The 26,767-nt window shown below is 40.7% G+C and overlaps 1 protein-coding gene across 5 annotated transcripts in view; it reads right to left on the bottom strand.

Moving 5' to 3' along the window:
- The window catches only part of MARCHF8 (membrane associated ring-CH-type finger 8), an 88,356-nt gene that overhangs the window by 17,082 nt on the left and 44,507 nt on the right, over nucleotides 1-26,767 (bottom strand). For 4 of the 5 annotated variants that reach the window (XM_077183126.1, XM_054637320.2, XM_077183125.1 and 1 more), the window contains one exon: nucleotides 7,322-7,372. The exons of the other annotated variant lie outside the window; for it this stretch is intronic. In XM_077183126.1, coding sequence (XP_077039241.1) covers nucleotides 7,322-7,372 — 51 coding nt within the window. The remainder of the gene's footprint in view (nucleotides 1-7,321; nucleotides 7,373-26,767) is intronic. 5 annotated transcript variants of the gene reach the window in all.

Raw genomic sequence — 26,767 nt, 5'->3', positions numbered from 1 at the left:
TGTGACAGTCTAATAGAACATGACTAGAATCAATGATCCAAAATTTCCCTTCCAAAACCATGTTACTGGTTTCTTGATCCAATTGTCTGGTACCAAGAGTGTTAAAAGTCTTGCCACTTGGGAAATCAAAAGGCTGGGACAAAAAAGAAATTATGGAATTTCATTTGCATTTCAAGCTTAGTATTCTGTTTCTAGATGCCAGTACTGTTCAGAGTGGCTTACAGAAACTCAGTATCTGAGGCACATTTCCTTTCCCCCCATTTTTCTGCTTCAGAACAAAAGATACTTTTCTCTATTTTCATACATAATGAAAGTGCAATCAAACTATGAACAGAAGTTAACACACTTGGATAGGCACCACAAAAAGGAACAACAAATCACCGGAGGAAGTTATGCCTTACCCTTGGTTCAAACAAGCAGTGGCTACCACCAAAAGCCATGGTTCAATGAGCCTCCAGTCACCCAGTCTGTCTTCCTTTTGTCCCAAGCTTTTCGCTCATGAAACTTTACAGAGCTACACTGCAACTCAGAGTAGGATAGTGAGGTGAGGTAAAACAAACCATTGCTTTAATGCCAGCCACTTCCCTAAGAACGCCAGTCAGTGACAGGAATGAGTCTCTAACAGGGAAGCACAATTCCCTGACAAGAGCACAGTAAAATGCAAGCTGCTGCCCAAAGCCTAAGTACCAAGTTCTGCTGCATCTAGAAGCAGGGTTACACATCACTGCTGCTGGCCAGTCCCCCCAGCTCACCTGGCTCTACTGACTCAGACACAGCAGCTTTCAGGCAGAGGTGCCACAGAAAAGAAGAAATACAGGCAGCCTTGGGACAGAACCTGGCAAAGAAGAGGCGGTGATGGGTGAATGAAACAGGCGGGTCCAGCTATCCTGGAGCTCTGATGCTGCTCCCACACACAGCTCAGCTCTGAAGGGGCTGGGAAAATAACCAGTCAAACCCTTCTCCACTCTGTAGCTTCTGGTACACACCACCCTTACTGCCCCAGCAGCAGCCTCCCAGGTAGCATCACCTTTGGCCAAACTGGATAATTATAATGGCAATAGCAGCAGTTGGTTTTAGAGCACTCCTTCTCGTAGGAGGTTTCTGCCATGTTCATATGTGACATGTAGCCTACGCCTTGACAGCCTGAATTTGATCCTTCTAACCCCATAATCACTTGCTGAAACTCTGTGGACTGTCATGCCCTTCGCACGGAGGAACATCACCTCCAGTGACAAGCCTTAGAGCCATGAGCTTGTGAGTTACTCTGTACAGCCTGACTGGTTGCTTAAAATAGCTCAGTACTAAAGGTCAATAGTTAGTTAATTGTGTATATTGACATTCCTATCTAATGCAATTCACTGAGGTCACAGCACGGCCTTTTGCACTGGTACTCCGACACTCACAGCAATTTTGAAGGTAACAATTCCTGGGATTCCTACTGTTCTCTGAAGGGTTGCCCTCAGGAGCACATACATTTTTAATATGCTTATTAGCAGGTGTCCATGCATATATACACATATATGTTCTCATTCTGCCTCCACATGAACAGTGTTATCTGTTGGTAAGAGAACTCAGCCTTTTTTTATTACGTACTTTTGATTACATGCTGCAGACCATAACCCAAAAACCCCCACCCTGCCTAAGAAAATAAAGGCATCTTTGAAGTGAGCCACAGTGAACATGCCAATGGCTCGGGTATATTTCAAGATAACCTGCTTATCTGACATGACACTTCTGGGTATAGTTGCTGTTGTCTCACTCTAGGCTGCACTTCAGTAACAGCAATTAAATCTCATTTTAAAGAACAGGGCCTGTCACATCCTAAAGACGTTATTAAATTATTCATTGAAAGTAAAAAATTAGAAACAACTCCTGTAGAATTTTTCAACTGATTGGAAGTCTAAAGGAAGCAAACAAACGTCTTCCCCCACACATGCAAACTTTGTCTTTTGTAGGTGCCACAGGATTAGGAATAATACTGTGACCCTACTACTTGTGCTACAAAAACAACTAGAGGTTTCAGCTAAGGATCTGGAACTAACATACGAAGAACTATGCACATTTAATAACAGAACACAACTCTCTTTTGTGCAGACAAAGAGTGAAAAGAAGCTCATTTTAAGTCTTTCATTGGGATAAACTTCAGAACAAGGAGCTTCAGGCAAATACAAATTTAGCAATAGAGCAAGGAACAAAACACTCCACAACCCAAATTTCAACCTGGCATTTTGATTATGGGCTTGCCTTTATTTTATGTGCTCCTGAGTGCTTTCAGCAAGTACTGTGTTCTGTGTGCTGTTGGCTCTTGCTGGAGTCCACTGCAGTTCCACAGTCTCTGAAGCTCATCTGTGGAGCAGATGCCAAAGGAGGCCTCCAGCAGTGCCAGCACGCCAAGGCAGCAGTGCAACGAGACCAAACTGGACAAACCTAACACCTGAGATAGGCAGAACAGGCCACCATGGACAGACTGGGGATGTGATGGGCAGACAGCCCTGCTGACAGGCTGGTTTTGAAAGCTTTTATACCAACATGGCAGGATCAACCATCAGCAACTTCTGATCTTCTCCAGTAAGTTCTCCCTACCAGATTCATGCCATATTGACTTCCATATTAAAGTGCATATTAAAATCAAGTGTCTTTAGAGAGGGTTAAGATAAATTATTAAAATGGAGAGTGGTTAAAAAACTGCAGAGGAGATATGGGAAAGAGGCATCTGAAAATTTCAGGATGATCAACTCCACCATGTAATTTTGGCAACAATTTCATAGGAACCAGCAGTCAGCTGCTGGAAGAACTTTCTTCCATACTTTATATAATGTATTATGACTATAATTAAAACTATGTCTAGCAATGAGAAGCAAAGCTGAAGTCAGCTTTCCCTTATTACTTCTAAAGAAATCTAAAGGAGGTTTGTGTCAGGAACTTTTCTCTAGAGATTCCAGAGCTAAAGATACTAGAGAAAGGAGGCTTTCTATCCCTTCAAAATCTCCCCAAGAATTATACAACCTGCCTATAGCACAGGATTAATGTTGACTAAACCCAGTAACAACTACACAGGTTCTGCAAGGAGAAGAAGAAAATAATACTTATGGCTTTTTGTCTTTAAAAATCTTCCTCAAAATACCTTGATTGGAATGAGGGAACAAAAAAGGAAAGGAAACCCCTGCAGGTTCCTCCTGAATGGGGTTCCCTCATACCTATATGTAAGAATCCAGCCCCAGGAGAGGGAATTTATCACAGCACAGGGAGATTATCACATTCCTTACAAACATGACTGCACTGTGCTCCAGCATGAGATTACTTGCTCTTGTACCTGGGGAAAAAGTATACTTTAATCTTCATACTATAGAATTTTTCATGTCTTTTCCTTCCCCAGTAACTCAGTAGAAGAGTTTTTTTAAGCAACTTGTATTTCCCTACCCCCAGGCTCACTACCTGAACAGAACACCTCTGAGGAACAGTTTTTTCAGTAAGCCTTGGTCATCTGATAGACTACAGGATAGCTAAGTTCTGCAACTGAAAAACCTGGACTACTTTCTACAGACAAATGCCCACCGAATGCATTAAAGCTTCAGGCAACAGTGGACGTGTGTATTCATATGCTTTTCTAAATCTGTTCCAAGCTGATGAACAGCCTAAATGGATTTTAAATTTCGTAGCAAGCTTAGGCTACCACTTTGTGTCTGCACTGGCTGCTATTCAGCCTAAGAATAATCTAATACTTTACAGCGTGCTTCTGTTCAAAAGATAAAACTACACAGGCCTTCAGAAAAGACAAAGCATTTACATTTTTTAAGGAGTTCACTTTTGATTCCTTTGCTGTGATCCCAGTATTAGCATTTTCAAAGTTTGTCCCTTGGAGGGCTATGAAAATAAGACCACAAAGTGCTTCCCCTTTACATTAGAATCAACCTTCCAAAGCAATCAGATGACAAGAACAGCACACAGATGACTTGAAGGTATTTCCAGACATCACATCATCAGTTTCAGGATATATCAGATACTTTAAAGGTAAACAATACCATTAATTTGAGAATAACTATTTAGGGACCAGCTTTGTAAGTGACCTCATTTCATCTGCTTGTAAGCACAATTTCTTTATCTATGAACTGAGGGCATGAATTACCACTACTGTGAAAATCCCACTTTTAGCTGCTCCCAGTGACTAGCTGTGTGTTAGGGTCAATTTCTTTTATATTTAGAGGACAAAGCTTCTATAAAGCTTAATTATTTCTCTGTGGGGCTTGAATGATGAAGGCACTTTGCAGCAATCAGAGGTTGCTTGGAAAAAATGCTGGCTTAGGGTAAACAGCTGAGATGTGGATCTGGGCTGTATTCCCTTGTGCCAACTGGGGTTGTTTCAATCAGCATCAGTGCTGTTTATGTGTCTGAACAGGGCAAGCTGGAGAAAATGGGCTGTGTTCAAGTCTCATGACTAAATCAATTAAATCTGCCTTCAATGTTTTTTTTTTTTAACATTTAAAAACAAATATAAAAGATTTCAGAAATTTAAATGTTTCATGTGTAGCAGATTTAAAAGGAGTGTTTGAAATATATATACCAAAAAAGCAAAGAAGGGCCTGGAGGAATGCCACATCCCCCAGTGTGCAACATACTGCACACAGCCTAATGACACCATATGAACATCCTCCTACATCTTATTTCCTGCTCCTTTTTCTGCTCTTTCTGGCCTCCATCCCTAGCCAAGTATTCAGGTGATTGCTTTTTCTTGGCTTGGCCACATGTACTAGCATCTCTTCTGCCTCTCTAGCATCTGCCTCTTGGAGAAGTGCCCTTTTTGCCCCTTTCTCCTGAGGGACAGCTCCACCTGGCCCTGACACTGGGGGTCTACATTCGGAGAGGTGCTGCTACCTCTACCAGCTGATTCCATTTTCAGTAGCACCATCTGTCTGCCTCCCTCCCTGATCACTTTAAGCCCATGGGCATTGCTTTCCTTGGTCACAATAAGTAACACAGCATCCTCTCTTGGCTGAAGGCTGAGTTCTGACTCAATCCTTTCCACTCAAATTGCACTGTGCAACTGAGAGCAGTGGAAAGATACACAGTAATAATCACAGCAGGTTCATAATGACATATCAGCACCAGTAAGGCTTTGATTCAAGTGTCAGTGCCAAGAATCTGTAGCAGATTTGCTATGCTCCTGTGCTGTAAGCTAGATTTGGGTGGAAAAACAATGGCTGAAACAGTCATGCAGAAAGCATGACCATTATTTCTGTACACACACACACACACACACACTTCAACACATCTGGAAATGCAGCATGTAATTGATTTAACCCAATTTTGGTTAAAAAGCTCCTCTTAAAATGGTGTCGGATCAACAAGTCCTGTGGATTTCAGAAAGGGCTATACAGGCAGCTAAGCATTTCCCTACTCAAAATGTGTACCCAATCTGCCTTATTGGCCAGGTTGCTATGGTATTCTGAATTAAAAAAATGGGCCCTTTCCTATTAAAACTCACAATTAAAGAAAAATTTTTCATGTACTTAAAATTTCATGCAGCATTCCAGTACTGCAATATTTTGTGATTTGTCATTTGAAATTACATGCAACAGCCAAAACACCTGTCAACCACAAAATAATTGTTGCAGTTTAGCACTGAACTGCCTGGATGCACAAGGCAGCATTCAGACAGGCAGGCAAATCAGGGGCTGACTTCACTGACGGGGCTTTCACCCTCTGCCCTTGTTTGAACTTATCTCCAGAGGTGCACAGAATGGATCAGGCAGAAGTGACACAAGAGCAGCAAGAACATCAACACCTCTGGGAAGCTCACTTTGCAACCAAAAAGTCTCCTTCATTAAACTGGCAAGACTGACTTTTGATCCCCTTGGGAACTTTAGCTTTTGCAACACACAGCAGTCATGTTGAATGTTTCCGCACTTCAAGATGAATGTAAATATTGATGTCTCACTTGCCAGCACTCCCAGGGAGAGCTTTGCCAGAGTGCAAGGTCCTTCCCACTGCACTGCCACACTACCAGTTCTTGATGAATTAAGAATGAACTGTGCAGATTCATTTGGGTACCAAAGTGCTGCTGCCAAAAGGTTTGTGCTGATTTGAGACACTCTGGGAAAAGTACAATGATACTTAATGGCAAAACTACTATCTCTGCTGAACAAAACCTGAAAATCCAATTAAAGATCCCTAAGAAGACAAGAATGCCAGGGTAAAAAGGCACAAGCATAGTCCCATTTTAGAAAAACCTACATGATTATTTATATTCACACAGTTTTTATTTCAAAACCCCTTATATGAATGCACATTTTCTGATGCCAAATAAAGAATTATCTCTTATCAATCCATGATAACAACACCTACAGCTTAGTCAATACCTTGTGTACCAGGCAGTTGCCCTGCTCACTGTTTAGGACACCCAGTAATCCTCTCTTTTGGCTCCAAAGTGAAAGTTGTCTGTGCCTATATAAACCATATATTATGTGCAGACACTGTCTCCTCTGCTGCAGATAGTCAGGAACAGTTCCCTAGATCCAGAAGTACTCACAATACTTATTATGTTGCAGCCATAATGACTCGGTCTTTCATTAAAAGTAACTACAAGCAGCCACTTAAAACTGTGGCAACAAAGAGTTGAAGCTTATACACCCCATGAAAAGTACTGCTCAATCAGCACAGCTAATAGAAAACCTTATGTGCAATGCAGAAAGAAGGTAAGTATTGCAATAATTATCTTGGACAGAAGATACCCCTTTCCTAATGGCATAACAAAGCAATTATGCTTCGGATGTGCCCACTGGCTATGCTGATGAGTGACTAGAAGGGGTGGAGCATCCTGCTTGCCTTACACGACCAGGCTATGTAAAATCAAACATTTAAAAATACTTACATAGTCGTGTCCTGATAATAAGCTCATGGCACTTAAAAATAATTTAGTCTTGAAGTAACAATAGAATAACATTTAACCACATATCTTACACATATTATGGGATGCACGGCAATACATATGTTATACAGCTTTATCTTACAAAACAACACACTTGAGTGATGTTTTTGGAGCCACTTTTCCTCCAAGATAAGATCTCAGGCATCTGTCGTCTATCATGCTCCTACCAAGCTAAGGAGGCTGACAGTGTGAAAGAGAAAACCTACTGTAGCTTCCATTTCGTTTGACCTGTAAAGAGAGTCTGCCAAACACCAGAGTTCTAATGTTTCAGGAGTGACTATCAATGACAGGCATAAAAAGCATTTTCAACTGGTCACATGTATCACCCAATTTTGAAATGAAAGAAATCCCAGTATCCCCAAGTTTATCAAAACTGAGTTACAACAAGCAACATACCTTTGAGATGTTACTAGAGCGGCTCACGGAATGCCCCAAAGCCTTCTCATTCTGAAAGAGCAAGAACAGGATCACTGCAGCAACAAGTCACAGCTATGAAAATACTTAAAAGTTGGCTTTAGAAATCAAGTTCCATGGAGACAGTCCTACAACTGGGGGCTTTTAAGGACATTGCTTCTATTGACATCAGCCTGATTTACAATAATCACTGAATTGCTTTGTCTGTTTAACAAGATATTATCTTGCAGAATATCACATAGGCAACACATGTACAAATTGACAAATACTAAAACAGTTATTTATTTTTTTCTGAGGGTAGTGTAAAGGCCTTTACTCAGATGGCATCAATTTTAGAAAGGATACTTCTCAGTATCATGAAGACCTGCTTCATCTAAAACAAACAAACGCACAAAGACCTTCAAAAATATGGACATAATGCTTATGCAAAGACTAATGTTGGACAGGACTACTGCCAGAACCTGTACGCTAAGAACTGGCTCCAAGCACAAGGGACAGCCTAGCTGATTTCATCAAAGGCACTGTAACCGTAGCAACAGGGCAAAAAAAAAAATCATTGAAGCTACAGGAGACAGGAGGAAGAAAAAAGGGGGCAGGAACATGTTCTCAAGCTATGACGAAAAGAGACCAACACAAGTTGGCAAGCACAAAGACTTGCCACTGCCTGTGTGAGGTGTGGGGGAAGCAGGCTGTGCTTGGCCTTCTAGGGACGTGTGGGAAGCAAACAGAGCAAGGCTACATGCAACAAGGGAAAATGACAGCAGAGAGTGAAACCCTTGGGTGAGAAGTCTCCCTGAAGCAAGACAGGTGACAGTCTCAAATCCAGCCCAAGGTGCCAAAGACAAGGATGAAATTAAACAGAGCAGAGGTTTCTTCATGTTAACTCAATTCCCCCCCACCAAAACTCCTGTCTAGCTGAAGAAGATGCTTGCAAGGGAGCATGACTGAACTTAGACACCTGCACTGAAGAGGATGTGCTGAAATTCAATAAGCAGCACAGGCTGGAAGACAAGACCTGTATTTGCACAACACAGTAGATGATGCAGAGTAAACAGACTTTTAGCTGCTGCCACAGAAACTTGTCTCTCTGCCTCTGCTCCCAGAACTGATTTTATGTGATAGATGCCAGGAGCCTCCAAGAGACAGATGCACATATTATCTTTATTCATCTACTGTTGGAAATATACCTATCAGAGGTTTCAGTCAGTGGATGACTCCAAACAATTGGTTTTGTTATTGAAAAAGTGACCATTTTAAAACAAAATTACAATCTTGAAAAGTAATCCCATAAGGGCTACAGAATGCATGCACACATATATTTAGGAATCTGTGATATTCCTAATGGACTCCTAAGGACCTAAGTGCTTTTTAACATCTCTGGTTCTTAGCCATACAAAGCAGGTACATCCATAACATCAACAGGAGATTCACAATAGTAGATTTTAATAGCAGGCACAATTAATGAGGAACAGAAACATTAAACAGATAAAAACTATTTAAAAGGCAAACAAACAAATCTCACTTTTCACTCTATATCCATCACCAGTACATCAATCCTGGGATCTTATAGAATTATGCACAAATTAACACTGACATAGGAAAGGCAAGGCTAAACTCTCATGGTACTCTCAACAAATAAAAATCTTCAGACTATTTCTAGTATGTTCCCACTGCACAGTAAGACATGTTCTGGCTGGTAATCAGAGCTCCAAATAAGCTCTCCTTCCCTCATGCAAAAGCATTATGCTTTGCACTTGAATGAAAGATCAAGACAAAAGCAACATCTGCAAGCAAGGACCCTGCAATTATCACCAGTTAAAGTAAGTGTCACTCTCCTTTAGCAATTCAGTTTTTCTGTATGGAATAATGGGAATCCTGCCTTTTGAAGGCATCCTCCCCAACTAGAACCACCTGGCAGGTGTTTAAAAAACAAACAAACAAACTCCACCCAGATAGGAAAAAATTACAAGTGAAGCTTGTCACTCCTCCTGAGCCATTCACCAGCAGATGCTGCTCTGAGGTCCCCAGCAGCTAGTGTGGCTCTAGAAAAATGACTGAAAACCAGAAAAATTGCTACCCAGTCCTCTGGATGCACTTACTTGCAATTGCCAGAATTCTCCTCCCAGCTTTCCTTTCTTTTTCTACCTTCCCCCTGAATTTGCTCCCAACTGTGAGTGACAGAGCTGCCTTCTTCCTTCAGCAGTTGCTTCAGCTCACATCTGCCTTTCTTCAGGGCTCTAAACTTTGCCTTCTCCGTCTTGCCCGGCTCATTTTCCCTTCTGCCACCATTCCTCAGCTGCATGACATCTCTCAAGGCGTTTTCAGTTCAGGTATCTCGAAGATGATAACTCCCTTCTGTCCTTCCTTTTGCCTCAGTCTTTCATATATTCAGCATTTCAAGTTATTTTAGCCTTGCTTCCCCTCTCCTAATGTATCCATATTCTACTAAGCACAACAGCTACACAACTCACACAGCCAAACCCAGAATTCCTGTGAACCCCAATCCATCAGTTCCTACCATGAGAGCCACAGCAGCCACAGCTGCTCTTGTCCACTCCAAACACCACTGCATCAAACTGACCTTTCTCCAAAGTTAGCTGTAGACTTACTGCAGCATCAGCCAGTGGGCACCCGAAAGAAATACAACTTAAGTATCGTGGCCAGATGAAACAATATATCAGTAAAATAATTTGGTTTTGTATTTCCAACACTCTGGTTTCTAGTCCTTAAGGCAGGCAAATAGAAGACAACAGAGGAAGCAGTTTCATAACTTGTGCAACCATTTTTGGTTACAACTGTGACTACACACCTAAATCCAGTCCTATGATTAATGCTAAACCCATCTTTTATCTCTGCTCATAGATGTGCAGAAGAAACTGCAAGCCAGATCCCAATGGGTTAGCAAGATGACTTTTATTCTCTTTCCATCAGGGAAAGGAGGACAGAGGGCACCAGAGGATGGTACTCCTTTGCCCTCAAGACACCAGTGTCTATGTGTGAACCCAGCACAGGCTTGCTTCCTGAAGTCTTAATTCTTTAACACACCAGTGACCTGTTATGGCCCTGTATTCCCCATTCTGCAATACAAGTTCTGTGTTACATTATCTTACATGATATCATGGGTTAAGAGCTTCATCTGAAGATAGGCATTCTCCATCTAAAATTCCAGTAACAAAGAACAGAGACTTTTTTTTGAGGACTGTGTTACTGCAAAGCCACAGAGAAAGATCCCTACAAGGCAACTACTAATGTCTCACCCCAAGAGAGACACAAAACCAAACCAGGTCAGACTGGCTAGAGCACCGACAACTTGTGATTTTCTACGTGGACTCTGAAAGGCATTTTAATTTCATTTTGTGCATTAAAATTCCATTTTACAATGACAGATTAAGCATGAGATTGATATCTAGCAAAATACTTACTGTTATCAACAATTCATGTCAGTAAATTTTAACAAAGCCTTCTGGGTAAATGGTTGCTTTTCTTAATAAAAAACTTAGCAGAAGAGAATGAATAAGTAACAACTGCTCTGATTCATACAGCAATTCTCATTCTTAGATCTGATGAGAATTACAGAATGGAACACAGAATGGCACTGCTTGGAATGGTGAGGTGCTGAAGTACTGAGTAGCTGATCCATGCAGGGCAAAGCAGCAAATCAGAAGTGAACTCCGTTCTTCCATTGAGTCCCACAGCCAGAGCATGAATGCCTCACTGTTCTACAAACATGCAGTTGTACACACCCAGGCATTGTTTCAGGTTTCATGACTGGGTCAAATTTCCTGACAACTTCTTCCAAGAATTTCTGCAAATCTTGCTCTGCAACCGGAACAATTTATATTAAAAAGAACATATGCTTTTAGTCTGGGAAGAGGAAATTGCTGCTGATAATATTGGCAAGTGCACTTAATTGTCTGAAGTAGATAGAATGAGAGCAAAGAAATGGGAGAACACTTTTGTTTGCAATTATTTCCTTCATCTGTCAAAACCAATGGATTGTTAAGTTACAAACGCTTTGTCAGCACTACACCTTGTCACTGACAGAACTTGACATTTAATTACTTAAGTAAGAAATGGTACTTTGCATCTTATCATCTGACTGTGACCTTTATTTCTTTCTAGTCACCACGTCATTGTGGAAGAGCAATAACTATCATCAAGGTTCATCAATGATTTTTGCACACAGCTAGAAGAGAAATGAAATTAAGAGTAATGCCATAATGAACCTAGTCAAAAAACATTAATGGCATCTATGCTTAGCATCTCTGCTCTTGTGGAGTATTAACTTGAAAATACTTGTGCAGTGTTTACTTGACACTTGAAATCAAAAGGGTGATGGAAATCACATCACCTATTTCCTTTTTTTTGCTTTTCTGGAGACACAGTATCAATACTGAAATAGGAACCCAAATCATGCCCCTTGCATCTAGTCCAGTATCTTCTGTTACTGGATAATCCCACTTGATTCATAGCAACCAGCAATCCATGGCTAAGTGCAGAAAACCAATGTAAGATTTCAGATCTATCATAAGGGAAAATCTATAGCAAGTTCACTGTGGATAATTCAGAGAGGTCTCTAACTTGTTTATTCCTATTCATATTAGGCCACTTCGCATAGTGGGAGACAAACGCAGAAAAACAACCTGAAGGCAAAAGATAAGCCTGAAAGTAAAACATAGGAGAATTAACAAGCTTTATTCCAGGCATTGAACTTACAGCTGTGCCTGAAAACATCAGCAACAGAAATAAAACCATGAGCTTATATGGCTCTAACAGAAAAGAGTGGCCAACAAAAGGAGAAACCAACAAACAGACCAAATGGCTTCAGTGGCAAAGTTCAAGGAACTGAGGAATTCAAAAACAGGCCACAGCCCTTGGGGGTTTGGGGCGGCTGGTCAAGGAGGCTAGCAGATCATAAACAAGAAATAGAACTGAGAAGAAATTCAAAGAACAAGGCAAACACAGCAGAGTGTAGAAGTTAACAGGAATCTCTTGCTCATGTCTGCACCCCAGTGTGGACAGAAGCACCATGCACTCCATCTCCCACCTGCCTGAGGAGCAGCTCTCACAACTTCCCTGGATGCACAAACTCATCAGGCACACAGGTCCCTACATGGAACAGATATGGGTACTTGCTGTGTACTGTTCTGCGCCTGGCTTTGCCAGTTTGGTCCTAGGACTATGAGAGAGATACAATGCTTGGATTTTTTCTTGCCTCCAGCCAGATGGTGGATAAGGTGAGAATAGCATTCTCTCCAAAAAGGCCCTCTTCTCCATGGCTTTGTTCAACGTACCATTTTTCTGGGGTTTGCATTGCTTTGTTTTACTTCCAAAGACTCTGCAAAGTGCCTCCTATTATGGATAACCTGCATCTCCAGCTGCTAGTTCAAAATGGACATCTGACCTCTATCTCCCTTCTTTAACTGTCTGAGCTAGAAGATGATGTATGTGTTTTCCTCTCGATGACCAAAGGCTGCCTTACCTGGAAGCACAAATTTTTATTACTGTACAAGATCATCAGTCTGGTACATTTCACTAAAAATGTATCAATTTGCACACTTTTTACATTCATGTGCCCTGGGCCCAATTTCAAACAAAGAAAGTAGACTACAAAGTTTGGCACCCAACATGTTTTACTGATCCTCTTATCTTGCTGTTGCCAGACAACCTGCCTAAAATCAATGCACGACTTTATGTGATGCAACACAAAAAAATGAATCCTTCCCTCAGGGAACAAATTATATGAACTACAAAAGATGTGATCCAAAAATACACACCTTTCTTGATAATGGAAGCAGTACATGTTAAGCTTACAGCGAAAATGCCATTTCAAACAATTTTGTGTATTTAACAGCAGAAAGAAAGAGACAGGCGCTGAGGAAGTCTGCAATTATAAACACATTAAAAGGAATAACAGTCTATCTTTTACAAAGTAATTGCATTTAATGCAACTGCTGGAATTCTCATGGTACACTAAACATGTCAATATGCCAAATCATTTGACTATTTTAAACATTCACCGATTAAAAAACCCTCCAGGCAACTGGTAACTTGGAATTTCTCAAGCTGCCAGCAGGCAAGAGGAAGCCTGCATCCTGGAGAGCCTGTGAGAAGAGCTGGCCTTGAGCTCCCCGTGTCTGCAGGGCCCTGCAGGTGTCAGGCCATGTTTTGGCACCTGCTCCTGACATCACTGCCTCTGCTCATCCAACATGGTCCACAAAACTGCTTTTATCTTCAACTCATACCATCACAGTATACTGCTAAAACAGCGAATTAATCTCCTGGCCAAGCTAACAAAGGCCTCCTCAATCTAAAATCAGATTCAGAACAACACTAGAAAACTGTCTATTGCCCAAGAAATATCGATACTTCAAGTACTTTCTATATTGCTCAAGGATTTGACCTTCTTTTCCTCCCTTTACATCTTAATGTAACATGATTGCTTATTAACCTATTTCTGACTGCATGGATCATAAGGGCAAACAATGTTCCCCAGAGAAATTAGAGAAATCACTTCCCAAATGATGCTGGGAAAGTGCTCAGGGTATTTTTGTTACCATTTAACATGATATGGCTGAAAGCACATGAGAAAAGAACTCTTGAAAAAGCACTTGTAGACATTATACACATTTAGCAATACTTATTCAGTACAAACCAACTTGCTTTTCCCTGAAATTTTATCTTTGCATTTTTATTAGTGCAGTCAGCAAAATATTCTGCCTGAAGCATTTCAAACTTAGTGCTGAACGATCACAAAAATTTAGGCAAATGATCAACTAGGGCCTGCAGATGCCATTAAACTCACTGAGCCAAACCCTGGTTAGACTGAGATTCTTGTAAGACTCTAAATTGTGATGTTCTAGAGAGTTTTATTCATGTTACATTTCTAGCAACATTTGTTTTTAAGTTCAGACAACTCACTACAAATAGTGTCTAAGAAAAGCAAAATATTCAGCCATCCTTAAAGAAAACACTCCAGGAAAAAAGTATTATTCACACCTAAGGGAAAGGTACTTTTTATTTAAAAGATAGAGCATTTGAACTGCAAAATGAGAATCTTTTAAAGCATAAATGAGCTAATAGAAATTTTTATTAAATGACTCTTCAGAGTTCCTGACTAATTATCCAGTAAATTCCAAACATGTTGACTGACTATATACCACAAAAAATTTGAAGAACATGCATGCATGTGCAAATGCTCACATTTACATACTTTTCTGCTTTTTAAATTAAAGAAGTTCCACTCCCCTTCTCCTCTTAGAAAAAACCCTACAAAACTAGAGAAAGCACATATACAGCCATCTACCTTCTCTTTCCCCAAAACTCACACCCTGATACCAGAAACAAAAGGCAAAAAGCTCTTGAGAGGTAGCAGGCTACCCTAACCAGTAACCCAAGAGCATTTTATATCATTTTGTCAAGAAAGCGCAGTTGCTCTCACACAGGGCCTCTCCTGATGCTATGGGATGCAGCCAACTAGTGTGAGTCCAGAGTGGGCTAGCTGGGCCTAGGGAGAAGACCACTTCTGGGCACAGCATCATTCATGGGCACCCACTGGTGTTCTGCACTGTTTGGTGCTGCGAGCATTTGAAGTCACTGCACTCCTACAGGACAGTGCACGGCAAGAACCTGATAAGGCAGGGCTTTGAAACACCTGGCTGCACCCCCAGCCTCCTATGCCACTGTTCACCACACCTTCCACAGCCTGGCTCAGCAGGACATTTTCTGCAACTGTGAATTTCAGGGCTTCCTGCAGAAATTCAGAGCTGAAGAAGCCAAGGTATGATATCTCTGGCTTTTACACATCTGTCTTTCAGGGCTCTTCTGTGACTCGAGATGGTCATTTCTCACTGACCAAGAAATCCTGTCATTTGCACAGTGCTAGAGGCTGCAAAAGCACACAGGATTTAACACACAATGTACTTCCTGCCATCTGGGCACACTGCTGGCTCAAAGACTCTGACTGAGTCACTACCAACACCCTGACTGGAAGAAAAGTATTTCAGTAGCTACAAGCCGTAGAAGGTAGTTTTAAAAACACTAATTTACTTTGAGGCATGAGAAACAGAGATTAAAAAATTGCACTAAGAGTCAGCTAGAAAAAGATATTTACCTTTGCACATGGAAATCTGCATTTACTACACAATTAGCTGGGAGAAGCAGGAACACATCTTAAAGAACCCCTGTGCAGGAAGGGACAGCTGTGCAGTGCTTACACTGTGTAACACTGAAGTGTGTTGCCTAAATTCAACAGGAATGACCCAGCACAGCAGGGCCATCAACCTGCAGGCCAGCATACAGTAAAAGGAAAAGAAAAAAAGATTTTTCTTGAGCAGGTGGTGTGGATACAGAGTATGACGCCTGAAGTTGGAAAGGGGATGCTCCATGTGGGCAGCCTCAAAACCTAAAAACCTAGAAGAGAGCAGAAGACTGTCTGAGGCAATTGGATGGGAGACTTACAAAACCAACCAGCTGAAGAGAAGCCTAGCAGGAGAGCACTGTCCTTCACCCATTTGGGGAACTCAGCACACACACAGTCTAATAAGGAGGGCTGAGGCTTCTGTGTGTCTGAATGAGCCAAATGCCAGCAGCTGCGTAAGAACTAAATTTACCACTACAGTCCCAGGAACGCCTGCATTTTCTGCTAAAATAAAATCTCTGGGCCATTAGCCTATTGAAACAGAAGCTCTTCCACTTAACTGAAGACATTTACTCATTCTCTTTCTGCAACTCTCATGCTCCAGTTCCAGTGAAATCCTGCTCAGTCTTGGAGTTTTTTATGGAAACACACATGCATCAGCTCAAAAGTACTGATATTATGCAAGCAGTATTAAGCAATTCACTTCTTTGGGTTCCTCTGTCTCACTCATTTATTCCTATGAAACAGAAAAGGAACTGCAGCTGTGGAGTGTACTGGCTGACCTACTGGGGACAGTGCTGCATTCCTGCACTGACACAGCATTTTGTAAAGTTTACTTCCCAAGAGGAAAAGGTTATAACTAACACTCATATTAAATCTCATACTCACATTAAATCTTCTGCTCTTTATTTATCTAAAGCTTTGACTGAGGATGTTTTTTGTCACAGGAAATTGCATCAAAGTTATCAGGAAAACTCAGTATTAACTTATACAATTTGACTTTTGTCAAATTGCCTTTAAATTGACCTCCACCAAACCTAGATTTTAAAAACTCAGTTTCCATCTTTTCTATGCTCACTGCTCTACATATTCATTATCTGCAGAAATCACACTAGCAATCTGCAAAATCTGCAACTGGTTTAGAAAACAGTGCATACTATGAAAACACATAATTTTGTATTTTTTGAATTCACTTTTAAAACATCACAAAGAACCACTGAATAATTAAAGGCCTTTTTGTATACTTGCTGCAAACATATATAGTCATACCTTTAAGGGAGGCTGTTTTCTCTTAGCCTTTACACCTCTAATTGAGTGAAAAGCTGAAACAATGAAAGAGGGGCTTCACCACTGGTACTAGAATCCAGCAGAGAAGATTCCCTTTGGGGGTAGGATCCTCAGTTTGCAAGCTTTTATACCTGGAACATCACACCAATCACATGCTTACTGATCCTTTTAAAACAAAGTTCTGATCCAGAACTGAAACTTCTCAGTCCACACACCCCCTGCCCCAAAAACCTATTTCTGATTCCTCTTAGTTTTAAAAACACAAAAAATAACATCACCCCTGAACATAAGTACCATCCTTCCAGTGTGAAATGACTGCTGAAGTATCTTCCTAGAGATTGAAGAAAAGTAACAACTGCTTTGGAAATCCATTTTTCTTAAAAGCCAAATCCCAGGCAAACAATATCGCTTATCTGGACATTACAAAATGGAACAAAAATCTCTCTTAGATTTTAGTTTTAAAGGGGCCCTTCAGAAGGCGTCCAGCAAGAAAAAAAAAATATGCAAAGCATTCTCTAAAAGACAAAACAGATGATTTGGCACAACAAGCACTGTGGGAAAAGGCAGGGAGAAGGATTAGATGCTGCTGAGCTGCATCTTGCAAGTGCAGGCAGTGAGAGTGATCAGACAGTACCACAGGATAAGGATGCAACCTGCACAAACAACCGGACTGTGCCCTGAAATACAGAGACTTAAATGTAAAGGACTCAAACCAGAACATTGTGGTCCACATTCAGACTCCGCTATATTTAAAATTCACAGTTTTTGTGCTTCAATACAAAGTTACCAAACATGAGTGAGACTGATGTGAATTTGCAAGGAAAAGCTAAGGGTTAGATACGTTTATCATCTTTTGCATTTTAACTCTTTGTTTTCCTTTCACCCTTTCTTACACATATGTGCTTTGCTTTGAGGAATGCCTGTTTTCACAGGCATCCAGGAGGAAATTCACAGATCAGATTAAATGATTCTTTAGGTCAGGCAAGACCTGAGACTGGTGAGCAGGGATTCCTGCAACAAAACAAGCATCATGAACAATGGGAATCAACCCAAAGGAAAACGCATTTACAACTGATTGAAAAGTAACAGTTCGCCCTGCAGTTAGGACAGTTTCCTATTACCCTTACAGTTCAAGTTTTAGTAATCCTCCAAACAGGGAGACAGAGATATTTAACTATCAGGTCTGGAAAAAGTCTGTTGGTCTTTGGACATAACTCCCTGTAGCTTCCCTTGTTTAATGAGTAGAAGTGAAGAAAACATCTCATCTCCAGTGAAAAGTTGCTGGGACAAGAGTGCTACTCTTCCAGTCACTTAAAACTCCAAGCTTTACAATCTCAAAGTAGTGAAATAGGTAGTCTTATCCTGCAGCTAAGAACAAAGTAGCAAAACAGAGAGGTAAATAATAAAAGCAAGAGTTCAAAGGAACAAATGGCCCATTTTCTACAGAGATGCTCAGAAAAGCTGATAGTTTTCTTGAAAGGTTCCTTAACACCATCTGCTGCTGGTATCCAAATTGACAGAACGAATGACATAAAAAAGAGGACATAAAACTGGAAGAGCCTCTCTTAGTACATTGAAGTATTTGGATAACACCCACATTATCCCTGGAAATCAGGCTGCACTACAGGATTGAAACTTTGGTGCACAGTGCATGTGATTTCTTATATAGCACCTTTCCTCCAAAACAGTACTCTCCCTTCAGAGGAAATACTGCAGTTGTTCAGTGTTGAACAGCACCAGGGAGCAGCTCATGACAAGAGCAGAACAAGATGATACCTGTAAAAGAGACATGATGAGGCTGGTTTCCAGCCTCCTTCAAAACACACACCTGGAGTTTGATATCGGTGTCCTGAAGCAGGCCAACATGGCAGTTACTTGGCAGAAGAGAAACCTGAGGCACAAGGAAGTTATGCTGCCCTGAGTGAAATTCACCCCTGTTTGTACTACTGCTGTATGCAGAGTTGCTCAGTGTCACAGCCAGCAGCTGTGTCCTGTTACAGGCACGTGGCTGAACTGTGTGTGGTTTGCACAGGATGAGTTTCATGTACAAGGAAACCATGCCAAAGCAAGGAGAACATGAGCAAGAGCTCTTCCCTCCATTCTTCTTGGTTGTAGAATGTAAATCTCTAAGCTGGATCTTGTCAGGGCATTGATTTTCACAGGGAGTCTCAGACTTCAGGATCTCCTTGAGGAGCTGCCTCCCAGAGCCCACCACCTGGCAAAACACTGACTGCTTCTTAGTAATTGCTTCCTCTAAGTCAGCGATGCATTTCATTCCACCAATCACATTTCACCCCCCTGAAACCTTTTTATTTGTCCCCACCACTTGTAAATTTCATCTCAAATTGTCATTGCATTTCCCTGGCTGTATAATGACTTTTAGTTCTCTTAGCATGTGGTCCACAAGCATGCAGAAGGTGCTCCACAATGTCCTCATTCCCCTGTACGTGGAAGCAAGGAAACTGAGGGTGATGCAAACTGGTATATGTTCAAAGATGCCTAATTTGTTTTATTTTGTTTTGGGGTTTTTTGTTTGTTTGTTTTGTGGTGGAATTTTGATTTTGTTTTGTTTGCTTTTTTTCTGTTGTTGTTTGCTTGTTCAAAAAAGTTAGGCTTCCTCTAGCTGCTTGGATATTTAAGTTTTTCCAACCTTTGACACATTCAGAAACCGTGCTGCCTGTGCTCCCAAGCACATGGGCATAACTGGAGCATAGCAGTGTAACTGAAGTAAGAGGATTACATTTCAGGAGGGGCATGTTTTGGTGCAAGACTAGAGGCTTATGGAGATTAAAAAACACTTTGCTTCCTAAAGTGACAGGGTGAAAGCAGGAAAGCCCACACATAAACACTGCCTATAAGTAAGCATTGCTTCACACCCCTCAGCAGCAGATACAGTGAGGAGAACAGCCAATGATCCAGGGACCACATCAAGTGCATCTTCAGCCACCACCACTGTCCCCAGCACCATCTTAACCCACATCACACTTTGTGTCTCCTTGTGCCTTTTATCACTCTTGACTGTTCTCAAGATACTGTTCTTCCCATATGAACCTGCCCTTTTCTCCTGTCTTTCTGCTGCTATCTATATTGTCTTTCTCTGTATCTTTCTCCACCCCTACAATAACTTGGAAATATTTTTTAATTCAAGGCAAGAAACAGAATTTGGGATGTTATACAAAGGAGGAGGACTTCCATATGAAGAATCTAGAATGGATAGAAATATAGTCATCTTCATAAAATCTAATCCTGGATGCAAAGGGGAACTCCTGTAAGATTTAGAAAATAGGATTGCAGTAATTTTTAAATCCAGAAGGATTTTATTTTTTCTGCCAGCTAACAATCCTCAGAAGTGGAGCATTAGATTTGGCTTCCAGTTCAACATATCCTTCTAACAAATACTTACAGATAGGGTGGCTTTATTCCCTGAAAGATATGGAGTTAACCTCACTATACAAGAGTTACAAATACTTGAGGGCCTAGAATGACTGGAACATTCTGTCTGGATGTAATTAAAAATCAGAATACTGTGCCAAATTCAACTGATACTTTCAAGAAAGAAGAGAATTCAGGAGCAGGGCTGTGTACTTCCCAGCAATACAACACACGGCAAAAGGCTGGAACTGATTCAGAAATCTTATAACCCAATACAAGAAAAGATAACTGCAGCAATCAACAAAAGGCACTAAGAGGAAAGAAGATTGGTGTAAAAACGGGAGGTTTCAATGGAGTAGAAAGACTGCAAGGCATATTTATGTCAAATGTATTAAAATGCATACACAGACATATACACTTATATATTACAACAAAAAACCCTCACAAACTACATTTTGTTTTCATTTAATGGAAAGAATCTGCACTTACAGGGTCAAATCAAGGGCTACAATAAACTAAGACAAAGAAACCCTCTCAAAAGATAAATCCTTCAAGTGTCACCTCAATTTTAATGACAAGGTAACTGATTTTATTAGTACCACCGACAACAGCAAAGAAGAAAAGCTAGGCTAACCACTGAGGAATGGCTGAGGAGCTAGGAGGTGCACTTTCTGTAGTCAGACCTTCATGGCCTTGGACACTAAACCTTCCCAAAGCTCAGCTGAAAATAAGGGGACAGAGTCAGAGATCACCTCTGAAAAGCACTGACAGGTAAAAGTGGTTCACATCTAAAAATGGTAAAGAAGAAGACAACTTGCAAAAATGCTCGCATTACAATGAGCAGATTCTCTTCCCACTGCTGATCAGGAGCTCATGTTTCCTTCTTGTTAAATTCACACTTCTTGCCATTGCAGATGCTCTGTTTTCATCTCAGAGGTATCTGTGTTCACTCTTCTTTTCCCTTCAGTGAAAAGCATGTTAACATCTTCCCTGGAGTCAGACATGTGAGAAGGCTTCTACTTGTGCTTCTGCAAATCAAAAGCAGCTGCTACACAGCACAGCATGGCAGAAGTGAAAACTCTTCTAGATAAAAAGCAGAAGAGAAAGAAAGGGAAAGGAGGACAGAGCAAGTAATAAGCGATATAATCAGCAATACAACTGAGGAAGAAAAAACCAAAATAGATAATCCTCCTCCACCCCTAATGGTTTATTTTTGTTTTGTTTTTCTAAAGACAGGATGTCTCTTACATTTCTTTTTTGAATTTTGGATGAGATATGTAGGTCTTCTGATGAGAGACAATTTGCACACACCATTAATGGTTTGAAGCATCAAGAAAAACTAGACTGAAGAGCCTGATGCAGAAGCTTTTTCATAGGCTAGGGGAGAGACTACCAGACAGCAAAGGAGAATGCAGAGTTCCTTTCCAACTGTACCCACCCAAGGAATATTCTTCTCCCTGTTGTACTTTATTTGACTTTGAGATAAATGGGCTACAGAAATGAGACTGTTAAAACATCCATCCTACACCTGCTGCATCTCAGAAATCCTTTCACACAGAAGAACCTCAGCTCCCACCACTAAGTCTCTTCCAGCTGTCATCTGCCATAATATTGTTATAATTTCGTAGGATACACAGTTTCTTGATCAAAAGACTGAAATAAAAGACAAAAATCTTCATTTGGGCCAGATTATCACTGCATTTACCTAGCTTGATTTTTCAATATTTGAATTAGGCCTCTGTTCTGTTTGTTTTTTTAAAAAGATTGCCCTTCTTGAATTATCACATACATTGTCCTAAGCCTTTTCCTCTCCACACAGGACAGCTAAGTACTTTATGCCAGGTAACCAGGAGATAGTCTCAGTCTTATCACTAAAAGGGCTTTTTGCTCCAGTACAGCTGAGGGAGGCAGAACGAGCTACATTTCTCAGTATCCATAACACTACAGTTTATTAGGAGGAGTTGCATTCTTTTATTTTTAAACCACACTGTGTAGTTTAAGGCAACCTTACTGAGAAATCAGCTTAGTCCTGGACCACTCTTCAACTCTCCTTTAACATTTAATACAGCATTTTTGCAGAAGAGAAAATACCCAATGCCTAATTAAGAGCCTTGATAGGGCTGTAATTTGTTTAAATGCCACAGGTATGTCATGAAAACAATGGTGCAAAATACCAACAAAAACTCCCTGCCTTGCACAGCCAGTGAAAGTCTGCCAATCAAAATAAGCTTTATGGACAGAGATAATTTTTTTTTTGCCTGTCTGCTGTGTGTTTGCCATTTAAATAGAGGCATTTTGGTAAATCATGAGCCTTCAAAGCACATCTTGGGCTTACAGCTCTCCTACCCTTGCAGCCATTAAGAAAAATAGGTAGCAAATGTCTTTCAATTGTGAAAATGCTTTCAGTTGAAAAGCTGATGAGGCAATGATAAAGTATTGTCATCACAACTTGCCACCAAAGTTCACTACTTTAAGGCTGATGAAAAACAACAGGGACACTTATAAACCACAGTCCCTTAGAAAGCAGCAGCTCCCAAGCTTTGTACACAATTTCAGGGATGCTGACCACAGCTAAGCTCTTGGTTCTTAATTTAAGAGCTTCTGTCCAACTGTAATAACTGCACCAGACTGCAGCACAGATGATCACTAAGTCAACTCCTATTCTGACCCTTAATTGTAACCTGGGAAATGAGAAGCCAACAGAAGTCAGGAGATTAATTTCACTTGAAACAAGGGATATTTTGAGGGAGAACAACATGCAGTCAGTATTCTCACAAAGACCAGGGTGGATGCAGGGCCACAATTATGGAAGAGGGAAGTATTAAAGAAAAAGTAAAATATCAGAAGCAGAGTTCCTGAACAATGCAGACAGAAAACAAAGGGATTATTAGTCTAACCAAGATGGCCCAGCCTGGATTTGAAAGTAGAGCTGATGCCTCAAATAGCATTACATAGTATTACATCTGGCTCTTCAAACTAATCTGACCCCTTTGAGACAGACAAATACTTCCTTGGGGAAGAGTGTTGTTACATTTCAACATCCTAATATGAACTGCTGACTGTCAATTGAGATAAAGTAAGTACTCCAGTGAGTCATAAACCACTAGTTTTCCATTAGACAGCAAGAGAGAAACTGAAGACAAGTAACAGCAACAAAATTAGTAGTTAATAGAAACCAGATGGAATGGTAAAAACTGCTCAACTATTAACTTAATATCAAGCAAAAGAAGTAACAGTGTGTAGTAACCACAGAATGCCCTGAATATTGAGAACAACCAACCAAGTCAGCGTAAGGGAGCTTAAATTCATTGGTTTTGAGTTTGCTTCCTGTTACACTAGGCTAAGCTGGGAACTTGACATTAAATTAGAAAGAGGGAAAAACAGATCCCCAGACAAGAGAAACACAAAAAGCCATGTTAGCAGCATCTCAGCTGCCCATCAGAAAGTGCAGAAACCAATCTCTGGAAGAACATTTTCTCCCAACACTCTCCTGCTACCTCTCTTTTGAACTGCCAAACTGTACCACTGAAGAGCTTCAGATTCCCTTTTAAAAATAATAATAATAATTAAATAATAATAATAATAATAATAATAATAATAATAATAATAATAATAATAATAATAATAATAATAATAATAATAATAATGATGATGATGATGATGCATCTCCACAGTCTTTTTTAGGACCTAGTTCAAGGACTGTCTAGGAACATGCCAGTTCATCACCAAATTGTCACTTGAAGCATTACTGGCTCTAGTATCCAGAATCCAAACTGTTTACCACCTTTTAAGCAATGACAATTCAATTTCAGTGAGCTCTTATACAAAAAATCACCCCCTCCATTACTCAAGTTTCAAAATTATGAAATTAGCTTAAAATTTATAAAACTAGTGCATGCATCCCCAGTCACAGAAGCTGAGTACACCAAAATACACAATAAAAATAGTCTGCAGAGGAAGCAAATCTTAAAAAAATACACATTTCAAGCACTACTTAAAATTTGAGTAAGATTAAAGAAACCAAGAAACCTTTATCTACATTATTTTCCTTTCAGTTACATGCAGGACAGACACATGGGAATGCAGAGATCACAAAATTACCATTTCTTTTAACATACTCATTGTTTTGGTACCACTGTTTAGATTTTGATTTTGAATGTCTTACATCTCAGAAAGAACTAACAGTATGTTTTATTTGTTGGTTTTTTGGTTGTTTTTTTTTTTTTTTTTCCCCGGAGGGGTGGGGATGATGATCTGGTCTCTTTTCTGGGTTTGTGTGGTTTTGGTGGTTTAGGGTTGGTTTGCTTTTTTATTATGGTTTTTTTTTTTCTTTACTGGGACTGAAATTCAAGGTGGTTTTGGTCCACCAAACGAGGCTGCCATTCAGAGAGGCAAGGCTGTCTGATGTTATCACCCAGCCAGCAGGCTGAAGACATTGTGTCCTTTGCCAAAAGGCATAATAGAAAAAAAATATGGATGAGACAAGGGGGAAGGGTGTGGTGGGGAAATAATCCAAGTAGTCTCTGCTGAATTGCTTAACTGAATAAATGGGAAAATCACCCCCTTGCAGGGCTCTTCTACATAACCTCACGTTCTCCAAGCCAATAATGTCTTTGGAGTACATACTATGTTTTTAAGCACTTCTGAACAACATTACAGTACCCTTCTGGTGTCTGCAGTACATCAAAATAAGAGAACGTGGAAGAAACAGCACTGGTGGATATGCTTTGTCCAGCTGTAAGATGAAAGGCTTGAGTTGAGCTGTTCAGATTTCCTCACAGCTAGGCTCATAAAGAAAGCACTTGAATGAAGAAATCCTGCCAAGCAGGAGACAAAGTTCAGGGCAAGGGTATTTTAATTCATTTCAAGAAGGGCAGCACCCAGTCAGACTTAATAGAGTCTGAAGTGATACTGGCAGAGAGAACTGTTACCACCTTCAAACCCACTGTGGAACTCTCTTGTGAAAAACTGAATCACTTCAGTGAGAGTAAAAGATGACATGAAGCTCACAGGTTTTGCTCCTGAGAGAAGCAATAGAACTTTACAATATCGGTCTTCAGAGACCTACTTTTCTTTAGCCAATCTGACCCTCTAAAGATTACTTTCTGAGACAACTGGCAGAAGCACTGATTGTTTGACAGCTTGTTCTTGATTATCTCTGTTTAAGCCACAGAAGGCTCCCACACACTTTGTAGCAGCCACCAAGCAAATACATTCAGCAGCACTAAACAGCATTTACCAGTTACTGAGTGAGCTTGCAGTTAAGATAATAAAGTAACACCAAGAAAGTGACTTTCAGTCAGTCCCAGTCACTGATTTTGTCTTTCATTCAAGTATAGCAGACAGATCACAGAATCTAAGAATCATTAAGGTTGGAACAGACCTTTAAAATCATCAAGTCCAACCATCCACCCAGCACTACCACTGTAATCCCTAAACCACATCACCCAGTACCAGATCCTGATGCCTCTTAAACACCTCTGGGGTGAGGACTCCACCACATTCCTGGGCAACCCATTCCAATGCCTGACCACCCTAACAATGAAGAAATTTTTTCTCATATTTAATCTGAATCACCTATCCCAATTTTAGGCCATTTTCTCTTGTCCCTGCTGTAGGCAGAGCAGAAGAGACCAGTCCCCTCCACTGTACCCTCCCTTCAGGCAGCTGTAGAGAGTGATGAGGTCCTGCTGGAGCCTCCTCTTCTCGAGTCTAAACAAACCCAGCTGCCTCCCCCATTCCTGTAAGACAAGTTTTCTAGACCTTTCATGAGCCTTGCTGTCCTTCTCTGGACACATTCCAGCACCTCAGTGTCCCTTCTGAAGTGAGAGACCCAGAACTGAAGGCAGCACTTGAGGTGTGGCCTCACCAGTGCTGAGTACACGGGGATGATCACTGCCCCTGGTCCTGCTGGCCCCACTCTGTTCTTGATACTGGTCAAGATGCCAATGGCCCTCTTGGCCATCTGGGCCCACTGCTGGCTCATACTCATCTGGCTGTCACCAGCACCCCCAATCCTGCTCTGTGAAACAGCTCTCAGGCCACTGCGCCCCCAGCCTGCAGAGCTGCACGGAAAAGGGATGTTGATAACAAAGAAACATGGATTCCAAGACATTACAGAAGAGTATTTTTAGGAAATACAACTGTAAGAAAGAAATGAGTAACTTTAGTAACAAGTGGAAGGAATCTGTAAGTGAAAGCAACATAACTAGATGAAGTGAAATTTAACAAAAATTAATCCCAATGTCAAAACCACATCAAGTAGAGACATGAAAGGGAAGGAGAACAAGTCACAAAAAGACATCAAAAAGCAGAGGAGGTGGGAAGAACAGCATAATCTGAAATTCTCTCTGTTCTTTACAGATTTATGAATGTTAAAGATCATACAGAAAGAGTTTCTTCTTTTTCTTTAATGTGTGTCTTGTTTTTCTCAGTAACTCAATGCAATAGTAACTTATCAAAGTTTAGCTCTGCTTTGTAAGTTTGACTGACTGTTTGTCGACAATTGCCTATTTTTGACCTCCTCCAAATGTTCTTCTAAGATCGTCATGCAGGGGCAGGGTTTCCCCATTGGGGCTGGCTCATTGCTACTGCATCTGACAGGACCCCTGTGCTTTCAAAATGCTTTG

This window comes from Agelaius phoeniceus, chromosome 9 (assembly GCF_051311805.1).
Source record: "Agelaius phoeniceus isolate bAgePho1 chromosome 9, bAgePho1.hap1, whole genome shotgun sequence".
Lineage (NCBI taxonomy): Eukaryota > Metazoa > Chordata > Aves > Passeriformes > Icteridae > Agelaius > Agelaius phoeniceus.
The sequence above is the reverse complement of the archived record's forward strand: the minus strand, read 5'-3'. Positions and strand labels throughout refer to the sequence as shown.